Raw genomic sequence first — 26,185 nt, 5'->3', positions numbered from 1 at the left:
TTGTCTCTTAGGCTTGGTAAATGACTAGATTAATCCTCTCAGGAATGTTTGGGGCTAGGCTGGGGCTTATTATTTGAGGGGGGGGGGGTTCAATCTTTTGATAACACAAGGGACATCTTTCTTTTCTCCATCTGGAAGCTGAATGTTGTTCAGCTCTCAGGTTTTTACTCACTGTAAACGGCGAAAAGCTCCATGATCATTTCCACTAAGGCAGCCAGGGCCGCTAAGACAATGGCAATGATGGCTAGCTTGGAGAATCCCCGGACTGCAAGAAGAAAGTGCATGATAATGATGATGATTATGATTAACATTATGTATACCCTGCCTCTATCCCCATGGGGACTCAAGACGGTCAACAATCTCACAGTACAAGTGCAACACAATAGTTTTTAAAAATGAAATAGTAAAAGTGTGGTAAAAATGGAATTAAAATACAATAAATACACTTAAAATGGCCTTTAAAACTCATAGCTCCCCCTTCCAATCCCACCCAACCTCCTCAAAGTCACCCCTTACCCTTCTCCAAATGCTTGCTGGTGTTGTGGCTCAGTCTGATGATGAAGGAGGATTTGGTGTTTTGCAGTCTGAGAATGTTTTGCAGTCTGAGAATGAGCCTCTGAATGTTCCCCAGGCAGGGAGCCAGAATGACATAGCAGAGGAGGGAGGGAGTGATTTGCAGCTTACAGATCAGATCAGCCTGACCCTGACATGAGTGTGAGAGAGATTCACAGCTCTCAGAAAAGAATGGGGGAAATCAACAGTTGCCAGATAGCAATAATGAGAAAGAGCAATTAAACAGAAATGCTAGATTGCTCCTGAGAAATCGGCCTCCTAGATGTTCTCTGAGAATTCTGGCTAGAAGGCAGGGTGCTCAAGGTCACAGGAATGTGTTCATATTTTGCCAGAATGGGTATAGAGAAGGTGTTTGAGTTGGAATCTCAGATCAAGCAATGTCCCTTTTGGTGCAAAGTCTCCTGTCTTGTTCCTGTTCAAGCCTCAAAATTCTTGCTCAAGTTTTGCCTATGTCTTTGGGATGGATTTTGCCTTCTTGTTCCTGTATTGACTCATGTATTCTGGATTTTGCTTTGGAGTTCATGTTCATGTTTTAAGCCTTTGGATTTTGCCTTGGGGTTCATGTTCATAGGGATATACCTGCTGTTTTCTGGAACTTTTGATCCTATTTTTATTATTGCATTTTTACCATTTGTTACCTTTTTACCAATAAACTGTTTATACCAAGTCTGTCTCAGTGGTGTGTGTTGAGAGCAAGGTGTGTTGGGAATGGAAGAGCCGTTAAGCTCTAATCACCCTCTTTATGAGGTAAATTACCATTAAAATAGCAGAGTAAAGAATTGCAGCAGCGTGAGACTTGCATGGGTGTGAGTTTGGAAGGCCTCTGAGTCATCAGGAAGGCAAAAGGGATGCAAAGTTAGCTTTAAAGATTAAAGGATTTATTGAGGTAAAAAGAAATCAATTGATGGATAGAAAAGGCTTGGAACTAACTAGCTAATCTATCCTGTTCTAATACACATAGACGGATTAAAATAACAAAGCTCTATAGATAGGCTACATCTTGGCTATTAGAGGACAGAGGTGCGTCCTCTCTGGAACAAAGCAGGAAGCTTGAATGGCGGTCAGCCTCGTGGGTCGCTTCTTCTCTAGGTCCATAAACATTCCAAAGGACCAAATTGGGGAAGTTACGTCAGAGCCCTAGGAGAGATTACATTTCTAGGAACATCAAAGGGTGGGCTGACCTAAATAGGATGGGAAGCAGGAAACAATTGTGAATCCTATCTAGGCATGCTTTGGAAACGGGAAAAGGATTCCCTCAATCTAACTCTATCATCTATCTGACTACATTTAGACTTGAGTAGTCCAGGATTAATCCCAACAAGGTGGACCTCCCTTGGGGTGCAACAGCTGGCAGAAGAAGGTCTTGGCCTGCCTGGGGAAGGCCAGCAGGGATGGGGCCATCCTGGTCTTTCTTGGGAGGGAGTTCCACAGTCTGGGAGCAGCCACTAAAAAGGCCTTCTTCTGTGTTCCCACCAAGAACAGGTGGTGGGACCGAGAGAAGGCCCTTCCCAGTAGATCATAGATATCTCCCAGGTTTACGCTGGTTAAAATTGTTCTTCATTTTAAATATTGTATTGTTCTTTCTTCTTCTTCTTCTTCTGCTTCTTCTTCTGCTTCTTCTTCTTCTTCTTCTTCTTCTTCACTACAAACGAGATATGTGCAGTGTGCATAGGAATTTGTTCATGTTATTTTCAGTGAGTTCACACAAACAGTCTCCATCCACCTGCCACTGGCCTGGCCAGTCTGTCAAATTTTCAAAAGTAATGCGGTCCCAAACGTTTGCCCATGCCTGATATATACATTATATATAATATCATATATAATATAATATTTAAACATTTCTTGTGGTTCCACGAGAAACATTTGCTTCAAAATGGTCTCCGCATCTGAAAAATGTTGAGAACCCCTGCTCTAGGACATTTCTGTGATTAGCATCTGATGGAAGCGGATAGAATTGTGCCAGAAGATGAAAGGAGAATAATCCTCTTGCCTTTCTAGGTTCTTTTAAGCAATTCTATGGTCAATGTCAATAAGAAATCAAACCAAAGGAGGAAGCAAATGGTTGTGGTACTAGAATTTTTGGCTTAGTCGTTTAGGCCAAGCGAGGAGCATCTTCCAAACTCTGTTCTGCATTGTGTGCATTTCTTTATGTGCCCCCATCACCTTCCCACACTTTGAATGAAAAGATACAAAACATCCATACAAAACACACCCCATAGGGCCACCTCACCCAACAGAAACCATGTTCTCTCTCAGCATAATCACTACTATTTAAAAAAACCAAACCTGCAATGTCATGCAAGAGAAAAGGGGAAAAAGAAACATTGTGACTTACCATTTATTCAGATATTGTTTGGATCTGCCAAAAATAAAAATATTCTGCTAAAACATGGCACACAAATGTGATAGACAGTCACGTTGTGTAAAATGTGACAGATAGTCATGCTGCACAAAAATGTCATAGACATATTGAACTAATATGTAATAGACATATTGTATAAACGTGATACAAATAGTCATATTTCACAATACTATTATAGACATATTTCACATAAACATTAGAGACGATCATATTGCACAAAATTGTAGACATATTGTACCAAAGTGATATGAACGTATTTCACTAAACTGTTCCTGGCAGTCATCTTGGACAAAAATGTTACAGACATATTTCTCTATAATGTTGTAGGCATATTGCACAAAAATATTGTACAATCATATTTCACAAAAACATTATTGACAGTCACTTTGCACAAAATGTTAGAGCTACTGTACAAAAATGTTACTGACAATTTTATTTCACAAAAATGTTATCAGACATATTTCACCAAAAAGGTCATATTTCACCAAAAAGGTCATATTTCACGAAAAGAGATTGCTGTATAGCACAACAATTTTATAGATGATCATATTGTACAAAAATGTATAGACATATTTCAATAATTAGACAGTGACATTTCTCAAAAAAGGTTATAGACAGTCATGTCTATATAACCTCGTCATATTGTAAAAAATATATTAAAGATAGTCGTTATGCCACAAAAATGTTATTAAACATATTGCACTAAAAAAGGCGATAGAGGGTCATATTACAAAAATGTTATATTGTACAAAATGTTATAAAGAGTTTTATTGCACAAATGTTATATCGTATTGTGCAATATTAGAGAGATCTACTGCACAAAATGTTTTGAAAACTCATATTTTACAAATATTTTATAGTCATATTTTCATTATATTGCATAAAACATTAGAGTCACATTGCTCTAAATGTTATAGCCATATTGCGCAAAATCATAGTGAGTCATATTGCACAAAAACATTATAGAGCCATATTGCACAAAAAGTTAAATACATATTTCTCAAAATGTTACAGAATCACATTGCACAAAACATGATAGTCATGTTGCACAAAAATGTTATAGAACATCATGTGCACAAAATGTTATAAAGCGTTATGTTGTACAAAATGTTATAAAGTGTCATATTGTATAAAATGTTAAAGAAGCCTACCCAGGATTGCAAGCTTCATGCTCCCAATCCGAATTCCGTCACGGCCATGAATCAGGACTATATAGTTTTCAGAGTCGTTGGCTTTTAAGTTTTTGATCTCAAGGGAGCAGTCAGACCTCATGGTCTCATGCCCAGTGAAGCTTGACTCCTTCCTAGTCATAGGGCGTGGATAGAAGAAACGAATCAGGATGGTGCAATTATTGGACATTTCACTTCGGTACCAGCGGCAGCTCAGTGGGACGGGAGGGAGGTTGTTTGGGGTGAGGCGGACACTTCCTCCTTCCTTTGGCTCTGATGGCTCCATTTTGATATTTGTCAGCTGCAAGAAGGCTTCAGTCGACAAGAAGCAAACACTCAGGATGACAACGACTGTAGAGAGATCAAGGGAAGGGACATCACTCCCAGAAAAGCATCCCTTTGAGGCAAAGTCAAATAAACCCACATGTGATTCATATCTCAAAGCAGCCTCTGGGTCTCCAAAACATATCTCCAAAGTTTCCGGTTCCCCCTTTTGACTTGGAAGGTGCCTTCCAGCCTGGCAAAAGGGGCTTGGACTGGATGACCCTTGGAGTCTCTTCCAACTCTAGGATTCTGTCCATCCATCTATATTATGGGGATTGACTGGTTGGCCTTTGGAATTTCTTCCAGTTCTAAGGGTAAAGGTTTTCCCTTAAGTCTAGCCGTATCCGACTCTGTGGGTTGGTGCACATCTCAATTTCTAAGCTGAAGAGCCGGCGTTGTCCGTAGACACTTCCAAAGTCATGTGGCATGACTGCATGGAGTGCCATTATCTTCCTGCCAGAGTGGTACCTATTGATCTATTCATATTTGCATGTTTTCGAACTGCTAGGTTGGCAGAAGCTGGAGCTAACAGTGGGAGCTCACCCTGCTTCCTGGATTCGAACCACCAACCTTTTGGTCAGCAAGTGCAGCAGCTCAGTGGTTTAACCTACTGCACCACCGGGGGCTTCCATTGCACAATATACAAAAGATAAAACACAATAAGCCAATAAAACAAGAATTAATACAACAGTAATAATATCAATCAACCACATCAGCCATCCAGCCATAGACATGATTGAGAGATAGATAGAATCCTAGATTTGGAATCGATCTCCAAAGACTATCCAGTCCAAACACTTTCAGCCATAAATGAAGGCACCATCCAAGCCCTCCCAACAGATAGCCATCCAGCCATAGAGATGGATAGATATAGAGAGAGGGTAAAGGTAAAGGCTTCCCCTGACGTTAAGTCCAGTCACGTCTGACTCTGGGGGTTGGTGCTCATCTCCATTTCTAAGCCAAAGAGCCAGCGTTGTCCATAGACACCTCCAAGGTCATGTGGCTGGCATGATTGCATGGAGCGCCGTTACCTTCCCGCCGGAGCGGTACCTATTGATCTACTCACATTGGCATGTTTTCGAACTGCTAGGTCGGAAGAAGCTGGAGCTATCAGCGGGCGCTCACTCCGCTCCCGGGATTTGAACCTGTGACCTTTCGGTCTGCAAGTTCAGCAGCTCAGTACTTTAACACACTTCGCCACCGGGGTTCCAGAGAGAGAGAGGATAGAATTCTATATTTGGATTTCTAAAAACCATCCATTCCAACCCTTTCTACCATAGATGAAGACACCACCCAAGCCCTTCCAAGGGACAGTCATCCAGCCATAGACATGCTTGAGAGGGACAGAGTCCTAGATTTGGATCTATAAAGACCATGCAGTTCTTCCTAAAGTTGGGGTGAGATCTCTTTCCCTGGCCTTTGAGTCTATGTCCCCTCCCTCCTCCCTGGGAGCTCCTTCCATGTTGGAATGCCTGGCTCTGCTTGCCCTCTCCCTCCTCCTTCACCTGCCAGGAGCTTGGGCGAGGAGCCGCTTTCAGCCCCGAGGAGGGCTCCCATTCCGCCTCTCCTCCGCTTCCTTCGGGGCTCCCTCTCTGGGCTTTTGGGGCTCCCTGTGAGCCCGCCTTCCCCTCCCCATCCTTCCCTTCCCTGGAAAAGAGGAGCGGGCCCGGTTGTCGCCGTCGCCAGCCAGCTATTGTGAACTCAGCGGGTGCGGAGGGCTCCCCGATGGTCATCCTGGAGCATTATTCCGATTGGCTTGCTGCGAGTGGCCATGTTCCGGAAGCATTCTCTCCAGACTTTTCGCCCACAGCTATGGCGTGCATCCTCAGAGGTTGTGAGGTATATTGGATACTAAGTCAATGATATTTATATATCTGTGGAAGGCCCAGGATGAAAAAAAAGAACTCTCGTCTATTTGAGGCAATGTTGCAATTAATCGCCTTGATTAGAATTGAAAAGCCTTGAAGCTTCCAAACCTGGCGGATTCCTGCCAGAGGAGGTCCTTTGTTGGGAGGTGTTAGCTGGCCCTGATTGTTTCCTGTCTGGGATTTCCCTGATTTCTGAGTGTGGGTCTTTATTTAATGTCCTGATTTTAGTGATTTTTTTTTAAAAAAAATACTATCAGCCAGATTTTGTTAGTTTTCATGGTTTCCTCCTTTCTGTTGAAATTGTCCACATGTGTGATTTCAGTGGCTTCCCTGTGTAGGCTGATATGGTGGTTGTTAAGGTGGTCCAGCATTTCTGTGTTCTCAAATAAAATGCTGTGTCCAGGTTGGTTCATCAAGTGCTCTTCTATGCCTGACTTCTTTGGTCATATTAATCTGCAGTGCCTTTCATGTTCCTTGATTTGTGTTTGGTCAATACTGCTGCGTTTGGTGGTCCCTATGTTGACTGGTCCACAGCTGCATGATATATTTTTTATATTGGGATATAATGTTTTAACTGATTATGTATTGTGGTCAGTTGTATTTGTATGAATTTTATATGTTGTACGCCGCTTTGAATCCCACCCACAGGAGAAAAGCAGGATAAAAATGAATTAATAATAATAATAATAATAATAATAATAATAATAATAATGGGGCCCCTGGTGGCACAGCGTGTTAAAGCACTGAGCTGCTGAACTTGTAGACCAAAAGGTCCCAGGTTCAAATCCCAGAAGCGGAATGAGTGCCCGCTGTTAGCCCCAGCTCCTGCCAACTTAGCAGTTCGAAAATATGCCAATGTGGGTAGATCAATAGCTACCATTCCGGCGAGAAGGTAATGGCACTCCATGCAGTCATGCCGGCCACATGACCTTGGAGGTATCTACGGACAACGGCGTCTCTTCGGCTTAGAAATGGAGATGAGCACCAACCCCCAGAGTCGGTCCGACTAGACTTATCGTAAGGGGAAAACCTTTACCTTTTTTACCTTGATTTCAGTGGCTTCCCTGTGTAGGCTGACATGGTGGTTGTTAAGGTGGTCCAGAATTTCTGTTTCCTCAAATAAAATGCTGTGTCTAGGTTGGTTCATCAAGTGCTCTGCTATGGCTGACTTCTTTGGTCACATTAATCAGCAGTGCCTTTCATGTTTCTTGATTTGTGTTTGGGCAATGCTGCTGCGTTTGGTGGTCCCTATGTTGACTGGTCCACAGCTGTATGATGTATTTTTTATATTGGGATATAATGTTTTAACAGATTATGTATTGTAGTCGGATGTATTTATTATGAATTGTATATGTTGTATGCCGCTTTGAAGCCCACCTACGGGAGAAAAGCAGGATAAAAATGAATTATTATTATTAATAATAGTAATAATAATAATAATAATAATAATAATAATAATAATAATAATAATGGGGCCCTTGGTGGCACAGTGTTTTAAAGCGCTGAGCTGCTGAACTTTTGGACCAAAAAGTCCCAGGTTCAAATCCCGGGAGCAGAATGAGCGCCCACTGTTAGCCCCAGCTCCTGCCAACCTAGCAGTTCGAAAACATGCAATGTGAGTAGATCAATAGGTACCGCTCCGGCGGGAAGGTAACGTCGCTCCATGCAGTCATGCTGGCCACATGACCTTGGAGGTGTCTATGGACAATGCCAGCTCTTCGGCTTAGAAATGGAGATGAGCACCAATCCCCAGAGTCGGAAATGACTGGACTTAACATCAGGGGAAACCTTTACCTCTACCTTTTATAATGTTTTAACTGATTATATATTGTGGTCGGATGTATTTGTATGAATTTTATATGTTGTACACTGCTTTGAATCCCACCCACGGGAGAAAAGCAGGATAAAAATAAAATAAAATAATAATAATAATAATAATAATAATAATAATAATAATAATAATAATATATGGTAGACTCCTGCAGAAGTGAGAGGATCCCTCTTGTCCTTTGCGGAACGTAGCATTTGTTGGATTTTCTTAGTGGTTTTGTAGATAGTTTGTAAGTTGTGTTTCTTCATCAGCTTTCCTATACGGTAGTGGTTCCCTTGATATATGGTAAGAACACTTTTCCTTTGGGTGGATCTTTATTCTCGTGGCTTGTTTTTGGTCTTGCACCTCTTCTGATGTCTGTGGTGGAGTCTCCACTGGCCTGTAGAGCCCAGTTTAGGTGGTTCAGTTCACCTTGGAGTAGGTGGGCTTTGCAGATTCTTTTTGCACAGTCTGCCAAGGCTTTAATTGTGCTTCTTTTTTTGGTGATGGTTGGAGTTAGGCTGCAATGCTTTTCAATGCTAATCAAGGTGATTAATTGTAACATTCACACCTGCCTCCAACAAACAAGAGTTCTGCAGATATATAAACCCCACTTGCCTAGTTTCCAACAGACCTCACAACCTCTGAGGATGCCTGCTGCAAAGATGTGGGTGAAACATCGGGAAATAATGCTTCTGGAACATGGCCATACAGCTCGGAAAACTCATAGCAACCCAGTAATACCAGCCATGAAAGACTTTGACAACAAATTCAAGTGGTGTCAAGTAATATTAATTCTACAATGTAAATGCATCCTTGATTACTGGGTTGTTGTGAGTTTTCCAAGCTGTATGTGATGCCCGAAACCCCGGCTTTTAAATTAATTTAAAAGCGCAGCGGAGAGTTCCGCAGATCACTCACCAAAGGAACGGAGCGGGACCGCAGCAGACTATTATTAAAAGATTTTTTTCTTTCTTCACTTTCCCCTTCCCTGAACTATGTAACAAACCCCCCAATAAAAGTAGCATTTATTTTAACAGTAACACTCTCTATCTGGTTATTTTGTGTCATTCTCTGACTCCTTCCTTTGCATGCAATTTCTCTCTCTCTCACTAACCCGTCTGATCTTTAAAAACCCTGGCGGAGGCTTCTCCGCCATAGATTAATACGGCGGACGATACAAATTGGCTCATATCTTTATCAAAATTACCCCTAGAACGCTCCTCTTTTAGTCCTAACCCTTTCTAAGGCTCCTGACTCGAAGACCACCAACGGAACCGGAATCGGTCCAGTTTTCGGCACCTCAACAGCTGACTGTCAAACGGGACCGACTGCTCTTTTCAAGCCGGGCTGCCCTCCTCCAGCCTTATCCCGGACTTTCCTCTCCCCGCGGCTCGCGGAATGGTTTTAAGAGATCCCTAGCCCCTTTCTGTGAACTGGGGATGGGGGGATCGCTCTCCCGCTGGGGAGACATAGTTCTCCAAGGACCCTCACCCTCTCTGCAGCTGCCAGGGGGTGCCCGAACGGGTGCCCTCCACGTTTCATTCATACCTTCATAATTTTATGAAGGAGAAGAACACTCTTCCCCAGACCTATCCCTGGACTTATGAAATCTTATACTTCCAAAGACTACAACCCACATGTGCCCCTTCCCCATGCCATCTCTATGAATTCCTTATGAACTCTTTTTCCTCATGTATCCGTGAATTTTCATATTCTATGTACTTGGACACTCTCATGACTCACTGTTGTATGAATTTCTAATCGTTGGGCTAACTTCATGAATTGTGAAATCATGCTGCTAGAACTCCACTCCTATGACTTTCCATATTGGGTTCCCCAGATGTTGTGAACTTCGTTCTTATCAAATGTTTTCAATTGTTTATATCATTCATGATCCCCCTTTATGCAATGTAACCCACCTTTATGGATTCTCCCTTACTTCCTTGAAATCTATCTATCTGCCTATATGTATTTGTACTCTTTGGGATCCCCGGAAAATATGCGTTTTTCCCAGCTGGGTTTACGCTCCAACTTTATTTTATTTTTCATTTTATTTCACATAATTGGCAAATCATGAAATCAAATGGGAAATACTTTGACCCCAACATGAACCCCAGCCCTATGACCCAGGTTTACCTTCCCCAAAACAAAAGGTTAATCCGCTGCTGCATAACCTAATCAGAATCAGATTGCATGGACAATATAGGGCTTGGGTCGCCGAATAAAAGGTGATTCGCCCTCAAGGCAAACATTGTCATATCTCCTCCAAAGGGAAAACCAGGACGTCTCAGGAAGACGCCCTGCTGCGCCCATTGCCACCCATCCTTACTTCCCCCTGACACCTTAAGGCATATCTGAAATCAGTGTACATGACAGGAACCCCTGATGACTGTCATTAATCCCTTTAGAAATCGGCCGGGCAAGGACTAATCTGATATTTCCTGCCCTGTCACTTCATTGTTTCAATAGCTCCCGCCTCCTCCTCTCTGATTGGCCCGAGTGGGGACAAAAAGCGGCTCCCCATTGGGCCAGCAGAGCAAGGCGGGAAACGAAAGCCCGCCTCGTTCAACCTTCTAGCCTATCCGCGATCAGATGGGCGGGGGAGCGGGGCGGGAAATTCAAAGGGCTGTCAGACCGAAACATTGTATAAATATGGCTTTATTTGAAACATATGATACGCTAGTAGACTGAATGATAGCTACTGGTGTCCTTTTCAGCTGAATCGCTCAATAAAGACTCCTTGGCGGATTTTCCTTCATCTTTGGCGGACCTTCTTCATTTCGGCTCCAGGTTGTATTGCGGCTCATATTCTCTTATCGGCTCCGCCAAGGTCCGTTCCCTCAGGACCGGATCGGCTCTCTCCTTAAGGGGCCCGATCCCCTAGAAACGCGGTCGATAACATATGCATTCTTTCCTTACGTTTCACCGGCATCTGTGGCAAGCATCCTCAGAGGTTTGTTCAGGGGTCTCTTGGAAATGAGATTAGTGGAGTGTGTATATGTGTGTGGACTGTCCAGAGTAGGGGAAAGAACCCTTTGTCTGTTTGAAGCAAGTGTAAATATTGCAATTGGCAAGATTGATTTAGCATTGAGTAGCCTTGCAGCTGCAAAGTCGATCAGTGTTGTTGCCTGAAGTCATCCTTTTGTTTGGGATGTGTTAACTGATACTTTATTATTTGCTGTTTGGAATTTCCATTTCTGAGTTGTGTTCTTTATTTACTGTCTTGATTCTGGTGTTTTTTTTAATATGGTAATACTTGGTTACTTAGACATTTTGCTTTTAGTAATTAATCTCAGGTTTTAAACAAGGAATTTGTCAGTGAACTAACAAGAAGCCATCCCTTCATGACACAATAGAAAACTTATAGGCAACCATGCATGATTTTGAGGGAACCTTCTCCTCTCTTTGCTTATTGGAGGTTGCAATGTCAATTTCGTAACATTTGGGTTAACTATTTTTCCCAACATTACATTTGGACGTCTCTACCCAGTTGCTTTGCCAGCTCCAACCCCCAGAGTCAGACATGACTAGACTTAATGTCAGTGGAAAACCTTTATCTTTTGCCTTAGTGATATACAATGTGCAGTACAGAAATTGTTGCAAATTAAAATTCTATGCATTAGGTCTCAACAAAAATGCAATGTAAAATACAAAAAGCAAGAGTGCAACATGAATAATCGAGACGGTGCAGTGTGAATACAAAAGGAGCAATTAATAAAGGAAGTAGTTGACTGCTATCTGCTGCTGGAGTCTTCTTTCTTTTGGAAATTTTTAAACAGAAGCTCGAAGGCCATCAGTCAGGAGTGCATAACGGATAGGGATTGAAAGAGATGCCCCTTCTGGTCTTTATGATTCTATCATCCTACTTATCCACCTACAAATCTAATACAGTAGAGTCTCACTTATCCAACATAAACGGGCCAGCAGAATGTTGGATAAGCAAATATGTTGGATAATAAGGAGGGATTAAGGAAAAGCCTATTAAACATCAAATTAGGTTATGATTTTACAAATTAAGCACCAAAATATCATGTTATACAACAAATTTGATAGGAAAAGTAGTTCAATGCGCAGTAATGCTATGTAGTAATTACTGTATTTACGAATTTAGCACCAAAATATCACCATGTATTGAAAACATTGACTACAAAAATGTGTTGGATAATCCAGAATGTTGGATAAGTGAGTGTTGGATAAGTGAGACTCTACTGTAACTGGATCCTACAAGTTTTGTTCTTAATGTTTTTATGTTCTGAGGACTCTTTTGCCTAAAAAACAGGATAGTGAACTCCCCAAACATTTCTTCTAGCTCATCTAATTTTAAAGCATCCCATTCCCTACCCAATCCAAACACACCACATTTTAGCATTAAGAGAACACAATGTTACCAACCTAATAAGAGAGTATGAAGCATCCTAGCTACTCCACAAAGGCAAAGCAGAAACAATTTTGTAGAAAACCCAAATCTATGGCTGAATGAAAGGGTCTAACCAATATTTTCCACACAATTTCTGATTGAACCATATGGATAGATTTCATCAGCCATTCCTGGAAATGACAGTGAGTCAGAATTCTCAAACTATAATTTTGCAATTTTTTGAGATTATTTTTGCAAAATATGGCATTTCTATGGGAGAATTTTCATTGCAGCAAAAACATTATATATACACAAATAAAGCATATCTGGAAGATGCCCAACCAACCCCTATCTAAAGGTCTCCAAAGAAGAAGAGTCTATTCCCCCTTTTCCATCAGTAATGTTTTTCATAAGTTATTTGTCATTTTAGTAAAATTGTATACTTTATAAGCAATGCGTGTTGTTTACTATGTAATGTTATATATTTTAACAATTCAGTTAATTTAAAACATTTTCTATTGTATTTTTGTGTAAATTTTGTTACAGTAGAGTCTCACTTATCCAACATTCGCTTATCCATCATTCTGGATTATCCAACGCAGTCTGCCTTTTAGTAGTCAATGCTTTTGTAGTCAATGTTTTCAATACATTGTGGTATTTTGGTGCTAAATTTGTAAATACAGTAATTACTACATAGCATTACTGCGTATTGAACTACTTTTTCTGCCAAATTTGTTGTATAACATGATGTTTTGGTGCTTAACTTGTAAAATCATAACCTAATTTGATGTTTAATAGGCTTTTCCTTAATCCCTCCTTATTATCCAACATTCTGCCGGCCCGTTTATCTTGGATAAGTGAGACTCTACTGTATTTCATTTCAGCATAGTATGGCCCAAAGGCTAATGGAACGAATAGTTTATTCTAAGCCCCTACTCACCAGCCGATTACACTGTTATCAAGCAATATGAAAAAAATAATAAAGCTTAATTATTCTTCAGATTTGGAGTGTCAAATACTCTGCAGTGGAGAATTCTTCAACAGCTCAGGGAGGCCGACAAATGCATCATTTTTTTTCTTTTTCTGAAAAACAACAGGGTATAGCTAATACAGTAGAGTCTCACTTATCCAACATTCACTTATCCAACATTCTGGATTATCCAATGCAATTTGTCTCTTGCCCAGATCCACAGCTGTTTCTCTAGGCAGCAAAGATTGAACTTTTTATGGATTTAATTTCCGACAATGTTGTTACTGTAAGTTCATTTTATGCAATTCTATCTTTATTTGTAGTCAATTTGTTAGTAGCCCATTTTTTTGTAGTCAATGTTTTCAATACATTGCAATGTTTTGGTGCTAAATTCATAAATGCAGTAATTACTACATAACATTACCATGTATTGAACTACTTTTTCTGTCAATTTGTTGCAAAACATGAATGTGTTGGTGCTTAATTTGTAAAATCATAACGTAATTTAACGTTTAATAGCTTTTCCTTAATCCCTCATTATCCAACATTTTTGCTTATCCAATGTACTGCCGGCCCGTTTATGTTGGATAAGTGAGACTCTACTGCATATGTTGAAATAAAACCAATTGTAGCAGTCATATTGCACAAAATAATTTGGCTTATACAATGGAATCACAATTAATTCTCTTTCCTATCAGACTATTAGACATTGACTTGAATTTGCAGTGGTTTGTAGGATTTTCTTCTTGATATATTCCCTTCTCTTCAATTACCCAAGTACAGCACAATGGAGTTGAACATTCAGCAATATATCCATCTGATGGTCTGACTACAGTGATGTTGTAAAGCTTCAGTCCACATTTTCCAAATAGGTAGGTGATGAAATTCATATTGGTAACTTCATTTACATTTTTTCTCTTTTTAGCGCGAACTTTTGTGGAGATGATTGATGCTAGCCATTTGTACCAGAAGAAAATCACGTTGCCATCCAGCAACTTGAAGAAAGGTCTGGCACTAGCAGTCACTTTAACATCTTCGTATGCCTTGTTGTCAATGTGAATGATCAAGGATTTGGTTTCTGAATCTGATTCTGAAAAAAATAAACATAGGGAATATTATTATGAATTACCAGCTCCAGGATACCATAACACAGATAGTTCGAACCCCCAACAGTCTGAGCGACTATGAACTGGCCCATGGACAAGATTGGTTTAAAATGGAAAACTTGTGCAATACTCACCAGAATCTGGACTGTATGTCATGAAGACAGACAGCATTCAATTTGTAGTGAATGTGGGTTTATTGGTTAATGTAAACAAGTGCCCAGAAGAGGGCAAAAGACAAAGCAATATGAATTGACAGTCAGTAGAGAAGCAAGTGAGATGTCAGAAATCAAAGAAGTCAAGTTGAGTATCCCTTATTCAAAATGCTTGGGACCAGAAGTGTAAACATTTTTGTATTTCCCCACCACTACCACCACCACCAACGTTTTGGCAATACAGTAGAGTCTCGCTTATCCAACGTTCTGGATTATCCAACGCATTTTTGTAGTCAATGTTTTCAATATATCATGATATTTTGGTGCTAAATTCGTAAATATAGCACTTACTACATAGCATTACTGCGTATTGAACTACTTTTTCTGTCAAATTTGTTGTATAACATGATGTTTTGGTGCTTAATTTGTAAAATCATAAACTAATTTGATGTTTAATAGGCTTTTCCTTAATGCCTCCTTATTATCCAACATATTCGCTTATCCAATGTTCTGCCGGCCCATTTATGTTGGATAAGTGAGACTTTACTGTACATGCATATCCATATGAAATATTTTGAAGGTGTTGGTGGAATGAAAATCATGCGTAGTTCACGTTCGACTAATCTACACACTGTTTTGCCAGAGAAAATATATGCCACTCAGATGAAGAGTAAATAACAAGAAGTTTACTCTTCAAAATGTTTGCTCTTCAAAATGTTGGGTGTGGCCCAAACAATCAGCTTGGTGCTTGGCATTTTCCTGTTCACACACACACCAGCTGATTTTTTCATGCTGTAACAGAAGGGACCGAGTCTAAATGCAAAATTCGTATACTGGTATGTTCAGTGCCATAGCCAGAAAAAAAATTTTGGGGGGAGGGGGTGGAAACTTTTTTTTTAGCAAATCATGAAGAGTATTTCCATAACACAAAATAATTTAGAAATCAGGCTCCATCGATAAACTTCAGCGGACACTCATGGGAATTTGGTTAGCCAGATAAAATTCATGAGTAAACCAGGTTTTTTTTTAAACATGAACATTTTCGAGTTGGCTACAGCCCTGGCTATATTTTATATATACCTTATACACATAGCCTGATGGTAATTTCATCCATCATATTTTTAATAACTTTGTACATGAAACAAAGTTTGTGTGGTGTCACTATCTCAGCCACCATTGGAGACAATTTTGGATTTTATAGTATGTCAGATTTTTTGGCAGGAATATGGGCCCCTCTGGCCAATGGGGCTTTGAGCTTAAGCACACCTAAGCACAATGTTAAATCTGGCACTGTGTACAGCCACTTCCACACAGGAATACATTGCAAGCGAAACTGGCATTTTAAATGTAGAGGCCAAACAGTGGCCCAAAATCCTGCCTTCTTGGCTGGGCGGTGGCCAAGTTACCCATCCCTATCGATTCGTGATCAACGGGTTTAGTCATTAAAAACAATAGAAAAGCCTCTATAGGAGCCACACCTTTTTTGTCTTACCTTCCTGGGGTTTAAAAATGAAACTTTAGAGAATGGAGGGAAAAATTCCACCTCCAAAACTCTTTAGTTTCATTTTCCAGCCCAAGTAAGACAAGACAAGCATAATAATAATAATAATAATAATAATAATAATAATAATAATAATAATAATAATAATAATAGACAACATTACAATTTGTCAACTGCAAAAGGCCATACTGGGATCTGCATACATCATTTGAAAATACATCACACAGTCCTAAACGCTTGGGAGGTGGTCGACTTGTGATTTTGTGATACAAAATCCAGCATATAGATCTCGTTTACTGTGTCATACTATGTCTTTGTGTCAATAACAACAACAATTTTTTTTTGTATCCTGCCTCCACATCCTCGAAGAGACTCAGGGCGGCTTACATGGGGACAAGCCTGATCAGACATAGATTAAAAACACAACTCAATAAAATTTAAAACAACATCATAACTCATGGCTCCTACGAGATCCTAGGAAACAATTCCCAGTGCCTTGATACCTGCAAATGTCCACATTTGTAGATAAAATGCAGACCTTTGCAGGTATATTTTGAACTTGGAATAAACCTGGTTAATCAGGTTAATTCCAGGTTGAAACGGATTATCCTGAAATGTCATCTGGATGCCCCTGGCTAATCCGTTACCTATCCCACATTATGTGCCATGTAGATGGGACTTGGTTTGTTCTACACATTTGGTACAATAATCAAGAATGTTTTGCATCCCAGAAAATCTCTTGAAGGTAGAAAGTTGGAAAGTACTCTTTTTATAGACCACAAAGTAACAATATATTGTTCAATACGTTGTGACATATCATACCATACCCATTTCCAAAGGAAAGTGTATTCTTCAATACTGGTATGCCACTGATTGTGTACTGGAAAGAAAGAAGAAGAAAAAGCATTTCACAACCAAAGGTTTCTGATAAAGCGTGACAATGTTTTTCTTCTCTTTAATGCCATGGTGGCACAGCTTCATCATGACATTATCCCCGTAAACAAACAAACTATATATTCCTAACTTGAGGACCGGTATATGCACAGAAATTTTTGTTTGGTAATTGCAAGCAACAAAATGCAGATTTCTAAACGAAGCAAAGGCTCTTTGTGGGGTGAAAAGTCCTATAAGGATTGTGGAAATGTCAGATATCACTTTCCACTGCAAGACCTGGCCAAGTGACCTTGATCCCTTTCTCCTCTCCAGCTTACTCCTACCTTCACTCCTAGCCTGGAATACTAGCTTTAAAGGACACAGAAAATATTAATATTTTCACTCTCTTCCTCCCATCATTTTGGTGGGATTTCAATGTTCAAAGCATAGAAGTATTTCTGTTGTCTTCAATGCAACGTGCCACTGGAAATAAGCTTAGCAAGATAATAGTGAAGTCACGGGGCCTTTCCACACAGCCCTATATCCCAGAATATCAAGGCAGAACATCCCACAATATCTGCTTTGTACTGGGTTATCTGAATCCACACTCAGATAATGTGGGTTTTCTATCTTGATATTCTAAGATATAGGGCTGTGTGGAAGGGCCCATGGTGTTGCTTTCTGCTTTCAAGTTATCAATTTTACAGCACAACAAGGAAGAGAAAGTAATTTTTCAGCCTTTCATCACCAGGAAAAGAAAGTAATAGAAGCAAGAAAGACAGGCTGGCAAAGGCATGTATTTATGATTGATGGCAAAGGGCCAGAGAGAACAGGGATGTGAAAGTATGGGTGCATCTGCACTGTAGAAAAAATTTCAGTAGAAACCATTTTGACTACCATGACTCAATGCTGTGGAAAGATAGGTTTTGTAGTTTTACAAGTCTCTACCTTTAGCTGCCAAACTGAAAATCCCAGAATTCCATAGCGCCGAGCCATGGCAGTTAAAGTGGTGTTAAATTGCATTCAATTGACAAAATGCTCCCACATTTTTTAAAAAGTTAAATATTAATGGTGTGCATTGTTGATAGAGGTATATTATATTTATTTATTTATCGTGTCAGAAGTGAATCGAGGGTACAGTTATAATGTATTTGAAAAAGCACAAACAAAGTTTCAAAACTTGACATTATACTAGATTTTCTTTGACCAGAAGCTGGCCACTTGGAGTGCCTCTGGCATCACTGTGAGAAGGTCCTCCATTGTGCATGTGGAAGATATATTATAAAAACAAGGGGAATGTTTAGAGAAGCTAGCCAGGAGGAGAAAGTAGACTTAAATGTTATGGATTGCAATGAAGCAGAAGAAATAGTATCTTATATGGAGACTTTCATTTCAGAATTGAAGAAATACAATAAACATACATTTGGAATAACATGGAATCTATTTTTAAGTGATCTATATACATAGGAGTCCCGGTAGCGAAGTGTGTTAAAGCACTGAGCTGCTGAACTTACAGACTGAAAGGTCACAGGTTCAAATCCCGGGAGCAGAGTGAGCGCCTGCTATTAGCTCCAGCTTCTGCCAACCTAGCAGTTCGAAAACATGCAAATGTGAGTAGATCAATAGGTACCGCTCCGGCGGGAAGGTAACGGCGCTCCATGCAGTCATGCCGGCCACATGACCTTGGAGGTGTCTACGGACAATGCTGGCTCTTTGGCTTAGAAATGGAGATGAGCACCAACCCCCAGAGTTGGACATGACTGGACTTAACGTCAGGGGAAACCTTTACCTTTACTATATACATTTCTCCAGTGTCTACAGTGTCTCTCTAATGGTGATGCAACCATGTAATTAATAGATTTTCTCAAATAATGTCCATTTAAAAATAACTTGTTTTATTAAGCTTTCGGAACCTTAAGCTTTCAGAACCTACTTCTTTCCTAATCTGTACCGTACAAAACTGTTTGCACTTTTTTGGCCCACTACCCCTTTTAGGAGCCAACCCAGGTTTTTATCAAAGTGTGCTTATTGTTTATTGGTATATGTGATTTTATTTGTTTATGATTTGTTTGAGTTGAGTTTTATATTGCTTGTTGCCTGGGCTTGGCCCCATGTAAGCCGCCCCAAGTCCCCTCGGGGAGATGGGGCAGGGTATAAAAATAAAATTATTATTATTATTAAATTATTATTATTATTAGTGCACTTCTACCTTCCAGAGAAAGAAGCTACACAAATAAATCAGGATCCACCAGGCTTTTGTGGTGCCTTAGACCCTTTAAAGGAGGAGTCCTTGACCTTTTGAGTACTGTACTTGGAAGCCTGTTTAATGAATCAATAGAACAAAGTTGCAAAGTTCTTATTGACTCAAAAGGGTATTGAGTTTTAACTAGACTAAAAACTAAGAGCAGGATTTAGGCCTGAGGAGGGAAGAAGCTTCAACTTCCCACCCCAAATTGCGCATAAGGAGCAAGGAGAGTTTTAACCCCTTCCCAATATTTATGTGCAAGAATGCTGGGGTGGGAGAAAGACTATCTTGGGGTCATCGAGGGAAGGAGGAACTTTTTTCCCCCAAAGTATTACTTAACAGTCCATGTCTACTGAGCATGCACAGTCTTAACTGGGGGCTGTTTTCATGCTACACAATGATAATGCTATGATTAATTTCAGGAGGTTTTGGCAGGAAAAGGTGGTTAAGGATACTTTTCTGAACTACAGGTACCAGAATACTCAAGCCAGCTTGCATAGGCTATGCTGGGAATAGGAGCTGTAGTCTGGAGAATATTTTTTCCAGCCTTTGGTTGTTTATTTTAACATGGTGGAATTCTAATTTAATTTGTTATTACTATATGTACTCATGTATAAGTCGACCTCATGTATAAATCTAGGGTAGGTTTTTGGGATTTGATATAATCTGTGGATAAATCAAGGTTATAGATGAGGAGAAGGGAATCACGAAGTCCACATTGGGGCCAGCCACCTTTGCTGCCATTTCCTAGTCCAGATTTTCAAAAAAAGTCCAACTCGATTCCATGGCAGAAACATTAGAGAGGGTAGGTTCTTCTTTCACGTTATCCCAGGATGGACCATGTTCTTTCTAATTCTATGCCATTCTAATCAGAGAAGGAATGGTTCATTTTTGAATAAGTTAATGTACATTGTCCACATTATTCCATGGAGAAGTAAACACTGGGGGGGGGGGGGGGGTTGCTTGAATTTTTTTGACAAACATTTCTAGACTTTTCCATGAGTATAAAGGGAATTACTACTTTATTCTTGTCAAACAACCAGAATCAATATGATCGTAAAGTGTACAAATATAATAATAAAATAAAATAAATGGCAAATGGTATTACAATGCCTTCATTTGCAAGCATTTCAATGTGGAAATTACTACTTTAAAATATATGTATGTTTAATTGATATAATAAAAGTAAAACACAAACATCTAGACGTATATACAATTTTCTCTCACCACACGATATTACAAAATAATCACAAAAATGATTGTGTGTCTCTACTATAAATACGAAGCATGTGCAAAAAATTCAGAAGTTTTAGAAGTCAGAAGCCATATCCGAAGCGTTTGTGCGGCCCACAACAAATATTTTAGAATTGAAACTTACCCCATACTTTTTCATTTTAGTTTTGTAAATTTCAGAAGGCTCCCAAAGTGAGTTTCACATTCAGTGCAAGGAAGCAAAGCCATTAAGCCAAAAAGGCTGCCTGCCTGCCTGCTGGGAATTAATGGAGTCTCAGCATTAGGAGCCATGAAAAGAGTGAGCAGTGTATTTTGGGACAATATCGAACTCTGAGAAATATAGTTTGGGAAGGGGAGGAACCCTATGCCAAAGAATTCAAAAGGCTCTGCCTTAAACTACGTTTTTCAGGATTCATCACCACCAGAAAGCCCCAATTAAGAGAGGAGATCGGTCTGTAGCCAGCCAGAGTTCCAATAAATTTGTTAATCTTCTATACTATGATGTCTGTACCTGGGTTATAAATAGCAGTTCCTAATTGGTTCTTTTATAAAAAAAAACATGGCAAACATTTATTACACTGTAAAAACTTTGTTTTTGCACAAAGGACATTGTCCTATAGCACATTTTGCTCTGTTGAGTATCCACCAAATTAACAAAGTTTCTGCCACAAAAGCAAAGTTTCTGGAGTAGAACAACTACAAATTAATCAGGATATAACACTTTGAAACTGGGAACAGATTTTCTTTATTGTTAAAAATGTTGTTTATAAAAACTTGAAAATTCACCAAAATTCCATGGATAAGTGAAACATTCTGAAATTTGGTGAGTTAACAGTGGCATATATGTTTTACCATTGTAGAAAATTTCACTCCAATAGCTTTAAAAATGAGGGAGAAAGGAGGCCCTGAATTTTCCCCAATTATTGTAATTTAATTATGTGCAATTACTGTAACAAAATAGTAACGGAATTTTGTTAGTTTCTTTATAGTAGCAAAATTTTCACTTAGTATATTTTAGAAACTCTTTAGAAACTAAGTGCCAGTGCCCCAGTTTTGCAATGACTTTTGAACCATTTTTAATGGATCACACATCCCTAATGAATAAATACCAAACACATACACATGAAAAAATAGAAAATCAGTTTCTCACTTTCTTATCATTTGCTTACCTGTAGTATTTAACAATTCTTCCTTACAGAGTAATAAAACTATGTTCTTATACTAACAGTTTGAAATTCGGACAATGATTTCCCAAAACCTGTTTAAAGTCTAAAATCACTGCTGTTCACTTTTTTTAAAAAAAATCAGACTGCACGTTTTGTACTTCTTTTTAATTTTTTTTAAAAATCCCATTTGATAACATGTTTTGAAATAGGACAATCCGAATAATGTTAAAATTACATAATTATCCATTAGGATTGTACAATAAGTTTTGTTGCAAATTTCAGCAAATGACTTTTTAGGCTAAAAAAATGAAAAGATGTTAAGCATGTTATCCATCACCATGATAACTGGGACACATAAAACAAGTTAACTTACCAATCTTACCCAGTTTCACCCTCAGCAGATAAGCAGAGCCTTGCAACTTTAGCTAGAAATAGGAAGGAACAGTAATCAGGAGAAAAGTGAGAAACTAAATGAAACAGAAACTCTTCTTCTCCGGGTCATCCTAAAAAGAGAAAAATACTCTTGTGTGCCATCTTGTGGGGTCTGCTGATATTGTCGCTTTGCTTCCATTGGGATCTTCTTGTACATTTGGTGATTTCAACATTTGCTTGGCTACAATGTAAAATTCAAGAGGAAAGCTTCAGAGCTACATGTAGCCTCATGAAGTCTACCCTCGGTCTGCATGGACTAGCAGTAACTCCAGGATTTACACATGAAAATAATCTAGCTCCACTAGTATTTCTGTGCATTCTTGTTATGTGATTTTGTTATCGAAAAACTGATCACCCTGGGATGTGGGATATATTGGGATCTGTTGCAGCACATTAAAGGCCTTAACCTGGACATCCTTGCAACTTTCTTTAATGCATACTGCAGCATGCATTGGCAGTGTGCCTTTTGTAGGCACTGCAGATTCAAGTCACTTCGAAGCTGTGTTAAATGATCATTATAGAGGATTAGAGGAAATATGTAGTCGGCCTACTTGCTTCTGCTCTCGGGGCGCTTCCAGACAGCATCAAAATCACAGAATCATAGAGTTGGAAGAGATCTCACGGGCCATCCAGTCCAACCCCTGCCAAGAAACAGGAGGTTCGCATTCCAAGCACCCCCAACAGATGGCCATCCAACCTCTGCTTAAAAGCCTCCAAAGAAGGAGCCTCCACCACAGCCCGGGGGAGAGAGTTCCATTGCTGAACAGCTCTCACAGTGAGGAAGTTCTTCCTGATGTTCAGGTGGAATCTCCTTTCCTGTAGTTTGAAGCCATTGTTCCGCGTCCTAGTCTCCAGGGCAGCAGAAAACAAGCTTGCTCCCTCCTCCCTATGACTTCCCTCCACGTATTTGTACATGGCTATCATGTCACCTCTCAGCCTTCTCTTCTGCAGGCTAAACATGCCCAGCTCTTTAAGCCGCTCCTCATAGGGCTTGTTCTCCAGACCCTTAATCATTTTAGTCGCCCTCCTCTGGACGCTTTCCAGCTTGTCAACATCTCCCTGTTGACTAAGAAGCAGCTAGAAGGTAAGCACCCAGCTAAGAGGCGTGATGGAATTGCTATATTTCCCTAACACTTCACAGAAAGGTTAGATCAAGGACATTATGTTAAAAGTAACTGATTTCAGGACTTAAGGGATAAGGTGGGGAATGAGGCAGGTTTCAACAGTTGGGCCTGCCAAGGTATTTGGGCCATGACAGCTGCACAAACATTCTGAGTATTTACATATTCCGAGATGAAAGTACTGGGCAACTGTGAGAGAAATACTTCCATTTCAACCCATTTCTTTCTTTTTAAAAAAACAGCTTCCAAAGAGGACATTTGTAACTGCACTACTACCGGTATGTCAGAGTTCAATTCCCATTTAATTCAGTGAGTTTCACTTCTGAGTAGATATAGGATTGCAGTGTATTTTCCAATATTTGTTGCAGCTATCACATAGATTGAGCCCCCAGTGGTGCAGCAGATTAAACCACTGAGCTGCTGAACTTGCTGTCCAAAAGGTTGGTGGTTCGAATCTGGGGAAGAGAGTGAGCTCCCACTATTAGCCTCAGTTTCTGCAAACCTAGCAGTTTGAAAACATGCAAATGTGAGTAGATCAGTAGGTACTGCTTCTGCGGGAAGGTAACAGCGCTCCATGCAGTCATGCTGGCCACATGACCTAGAAGGTGTCTACAGACAACGCCGGCTCTTTGGCTTAGAAATGGAGATGAGCACCAACCCCCAGAGTCGGACACGACTGGACTTAAAGTCAGGAGAAATCTTTACCTTTACCTTATCACATAGACAATATACATTTGTTATACTGTACACAACTTGTGACCCACAAGATAAATATGGCTGCATGACTATATGCAAGCCAATGTTTGACAGTTCCACTGCTTTGTAGCCAAAACCAGCAACAAAGTCCAGTGGTTAAGGAAGTCTTTAGTGGGCTGTCTTTTATGACAGACTTGTTTATTTATTAGCTTCTTGCTATTTACAACATGGAAAAAAAGACGCAAGAGACACCTACAGTGGAAAAATGGTTGATGAAACTACTAGATATAAGGAACATGGACCTACTAACTCAAATAATATCACAGAGCAATCCACCAAGGATAAAAACAGATTGGACATGTTTAAAACCAATCTTCGGCTCATAAGAAATAAGAGCTTTTGTAGCAATAATGTTCAGAAGAGAAGGAATTTGACTCAGCAGTGCAGAAGATCTGGAAGGGTAGGGAGTGGGTACCAGTTAACAAGTTTATGTGCAGGAATACATATATACATATATACAGAGGTGTGTGTGTGTGTATATGTACATATGGACAAGGTTTGGTTTGTTTTCTCTTTTTTTTCTTTTTTTCCTTTTTTCTCTTTTTCCTTTATTTTCTCCTCTTGCAATCTTGCATATTCATTCTTTCTACTTATCATATTGTTCCCACACTTTTTATTTATTTGGAAAATCATAAATAAAAATTATTTTAAAAAAAAGAAAAAAAAGTTGCCTTTGTTTCTGGACTGTGTTAAGTTCAATGGTTCACCAATTGTTCAGACCTGGTCTTAAAGGCACGCCAGTCCAGCTGAGCTAATCTTTTTCGCAGCAGCTTTCTCACAGCTCCTTTGATTTCTTTGTTCTGGAGACTGTAAATCAAGGGATAAAGCAAGGGAGTGATGTTGATGTAAAGGAGACTTACCATCTTATCCCTGCCTGGTGAATATATAGACTTGGGTCGGACGTACACAAAGGTGGCACAGCCATAATGTAAAAGAGTGACAGTCAAGTGAGAAGCACACGTTGAAAAGGCTTTGCCTCGGCCAGCAGAATCACGAATCTGCAACATGGCCAGTATGATGCAGATGTAGGAGGCAAGGATGAGGAGGAAGGGGAGCAGGAGAATGAGGATGCAAGCTGCAAGAAGTGGTAGTTCACTGGTGTAGCTCTCAGTGCAAGCCAAGTGCAGTAAAGCAGGCACATCACAAAAGAAATGATCGATATGGTGGGAAGCACAGAAAGGCTGGCAGAAGACTGCTGCTGTCAGGCCCAATGAGATTGCAAAGCCACCAAGGCAGCAGAAGATGGCAAGCTGAAGGCAGAAGCCTTGGTTCATCACTGCCACATAGTGCAGGGGCCGGCAGATGGCCATATAGCGATCATAGGACATGACTGTGAGGAGAAAACATTCAGCCCCTCCCAGAGCCACAAAGAAATGCATCTGAGTAGCACAGCCTAGAAAGGAGATGGTATTTCTTCTGGGATTGCTGAGGCTCACCAGCATCCTGGGGGCAACGACAAGGGTGTAGCAAAGCTCAATAGCAGAGAGCTGGAAGAGGAAAAGAAGCATCGGAGGGCGGCATTGCTCAGCAGCTACTGCTAGAAGAATGAGAAGGTTTCCTGTAAGTGTGGCCAGATGTATGACTAAGAAAATGATGAAGAGAACGGTCTGCAAGTGGAAGAGGTCAGAAAATCCCAGAAGCAGGAATTCCATGGTTGCATCGGGTGTTGTATGGTTTTTCCTCTCCATACAGTTTCTACATTATCTCTGAAAGAAAAAAGATGCAAATTCAAGCCACCTTGAAATGTGTAAAATTTTATTTTAAAAATAAACTCATTACTCTGATCATTTAAGAAATTATTTGTTGCTGCTCCTACTATGGTCCAGAAAGTGTCTCACTGGATTGGTCCGCTGAAGATATGGATTGAAAGTCATCCAAGCTCAAGCTAAAATAAACCAGTTACTGTATATATTCATGTACAAGTCTGGAAATGTTTGTAAAAAGAAAATATCCCAAGAAAACTTAAAAGAAGCAGTGGCCCATCTACTCTCTCCATCATGGTGCTGCTTCTGGCCTTTTTGAATACCGTAAGGAAATTATGGTAGTGTCCAAGAGGCAGCATTGCTGCTTTCTGCTTTCCACAAAATGACCCTTGATTTAACCATGAATCATATCAAAATCCACAATTTTGTGCGCACACCCACACCGACCTGTACTTGACTTA

General features: G+C 40.0%; 2 protein-coding genes and 1 long non-coding RNA gene across 3 annotated transcripts in view; all 3 read right to left on the bottom strand.

The window, feature by feature from the left end:
• epha1 (EPH receptor A1) overlaps window positions 1-6,124 on the bottom strand; it is a 153,322-nt gene extending 147,198 nt beyond the window's left edge. The window contains exons 1-2 of the mRNA XM_062971742.1: window positions 5,934-6,124; window positions 4,087-4,455 (exon numbers count right to left, since the gene is read on the bottom strand). Of these exons, the coding sequence (XP_062827812.1) occupies window positions 4,087-4,455; window positions 5,934-5,985 (421 nt within the window). The 5' untranslated portion in view covers window positions 5,986-6,124. The remainder of the gene's footprint in view (window positions 1-4,086; window positions 4,456-5,933) is intronic.
• Window positions 6,125-13,758: 7,634 nt separating this feature from the next.
• On the bottom strand, window positions 13,759-22,314 carry LOC103280426 (uncharacterized). The gene is made up of 4 exons (XR_507341.3): window positions 22,086-22,314; window positions 18,583-18,654; window positions 17,023-17,075; window positions 13,759-14,526 (listed from the first exon to the last, which is right to left on the bottom strand). It is a non-coding gene; the product is annotated as an uncharacterized LOC103280426 (long non-coding RNA).
• Window positions 22,315-24,326: 2,012 nt separating this feature from the next.
• On the bottom strand, window positions 24,327-25,720 carry LOC100567020 (olfactory receptor 10AC1). Its single transcript, XM_003226557.3, has one exon. It carries the CDS (start codon window positions 25,707-25,709, stop codon window positions 24,717-24,719), a length of 993 nt encoding a protein of 330 aa, XP_003226605.2. The 5' UTR covers window positions 25,710-25,720; the 3' UTR covers window positions 24,327-24,716.
• Between the last annotated feature and the right edge of the window lie 465 nt (window positions 25,721-26,185).

Source organism: Anolis carolinensis, chromosome 2 (assembly GCF_035594765.1).
Source record: "Anolis carolinensis isolate JA03-04 chromosome 2, rAnoCar3.1.pri, whole genome shotgun sequence".
NCBI lineage: Eukaryota > Metazoa > Chordata > Lepidosauria > Squamata > Dactyloidae > Anolis > Anolis carolinensis.
This window is presented reverse-complemented; position numbering and strand designations above follow the sequence as displayed.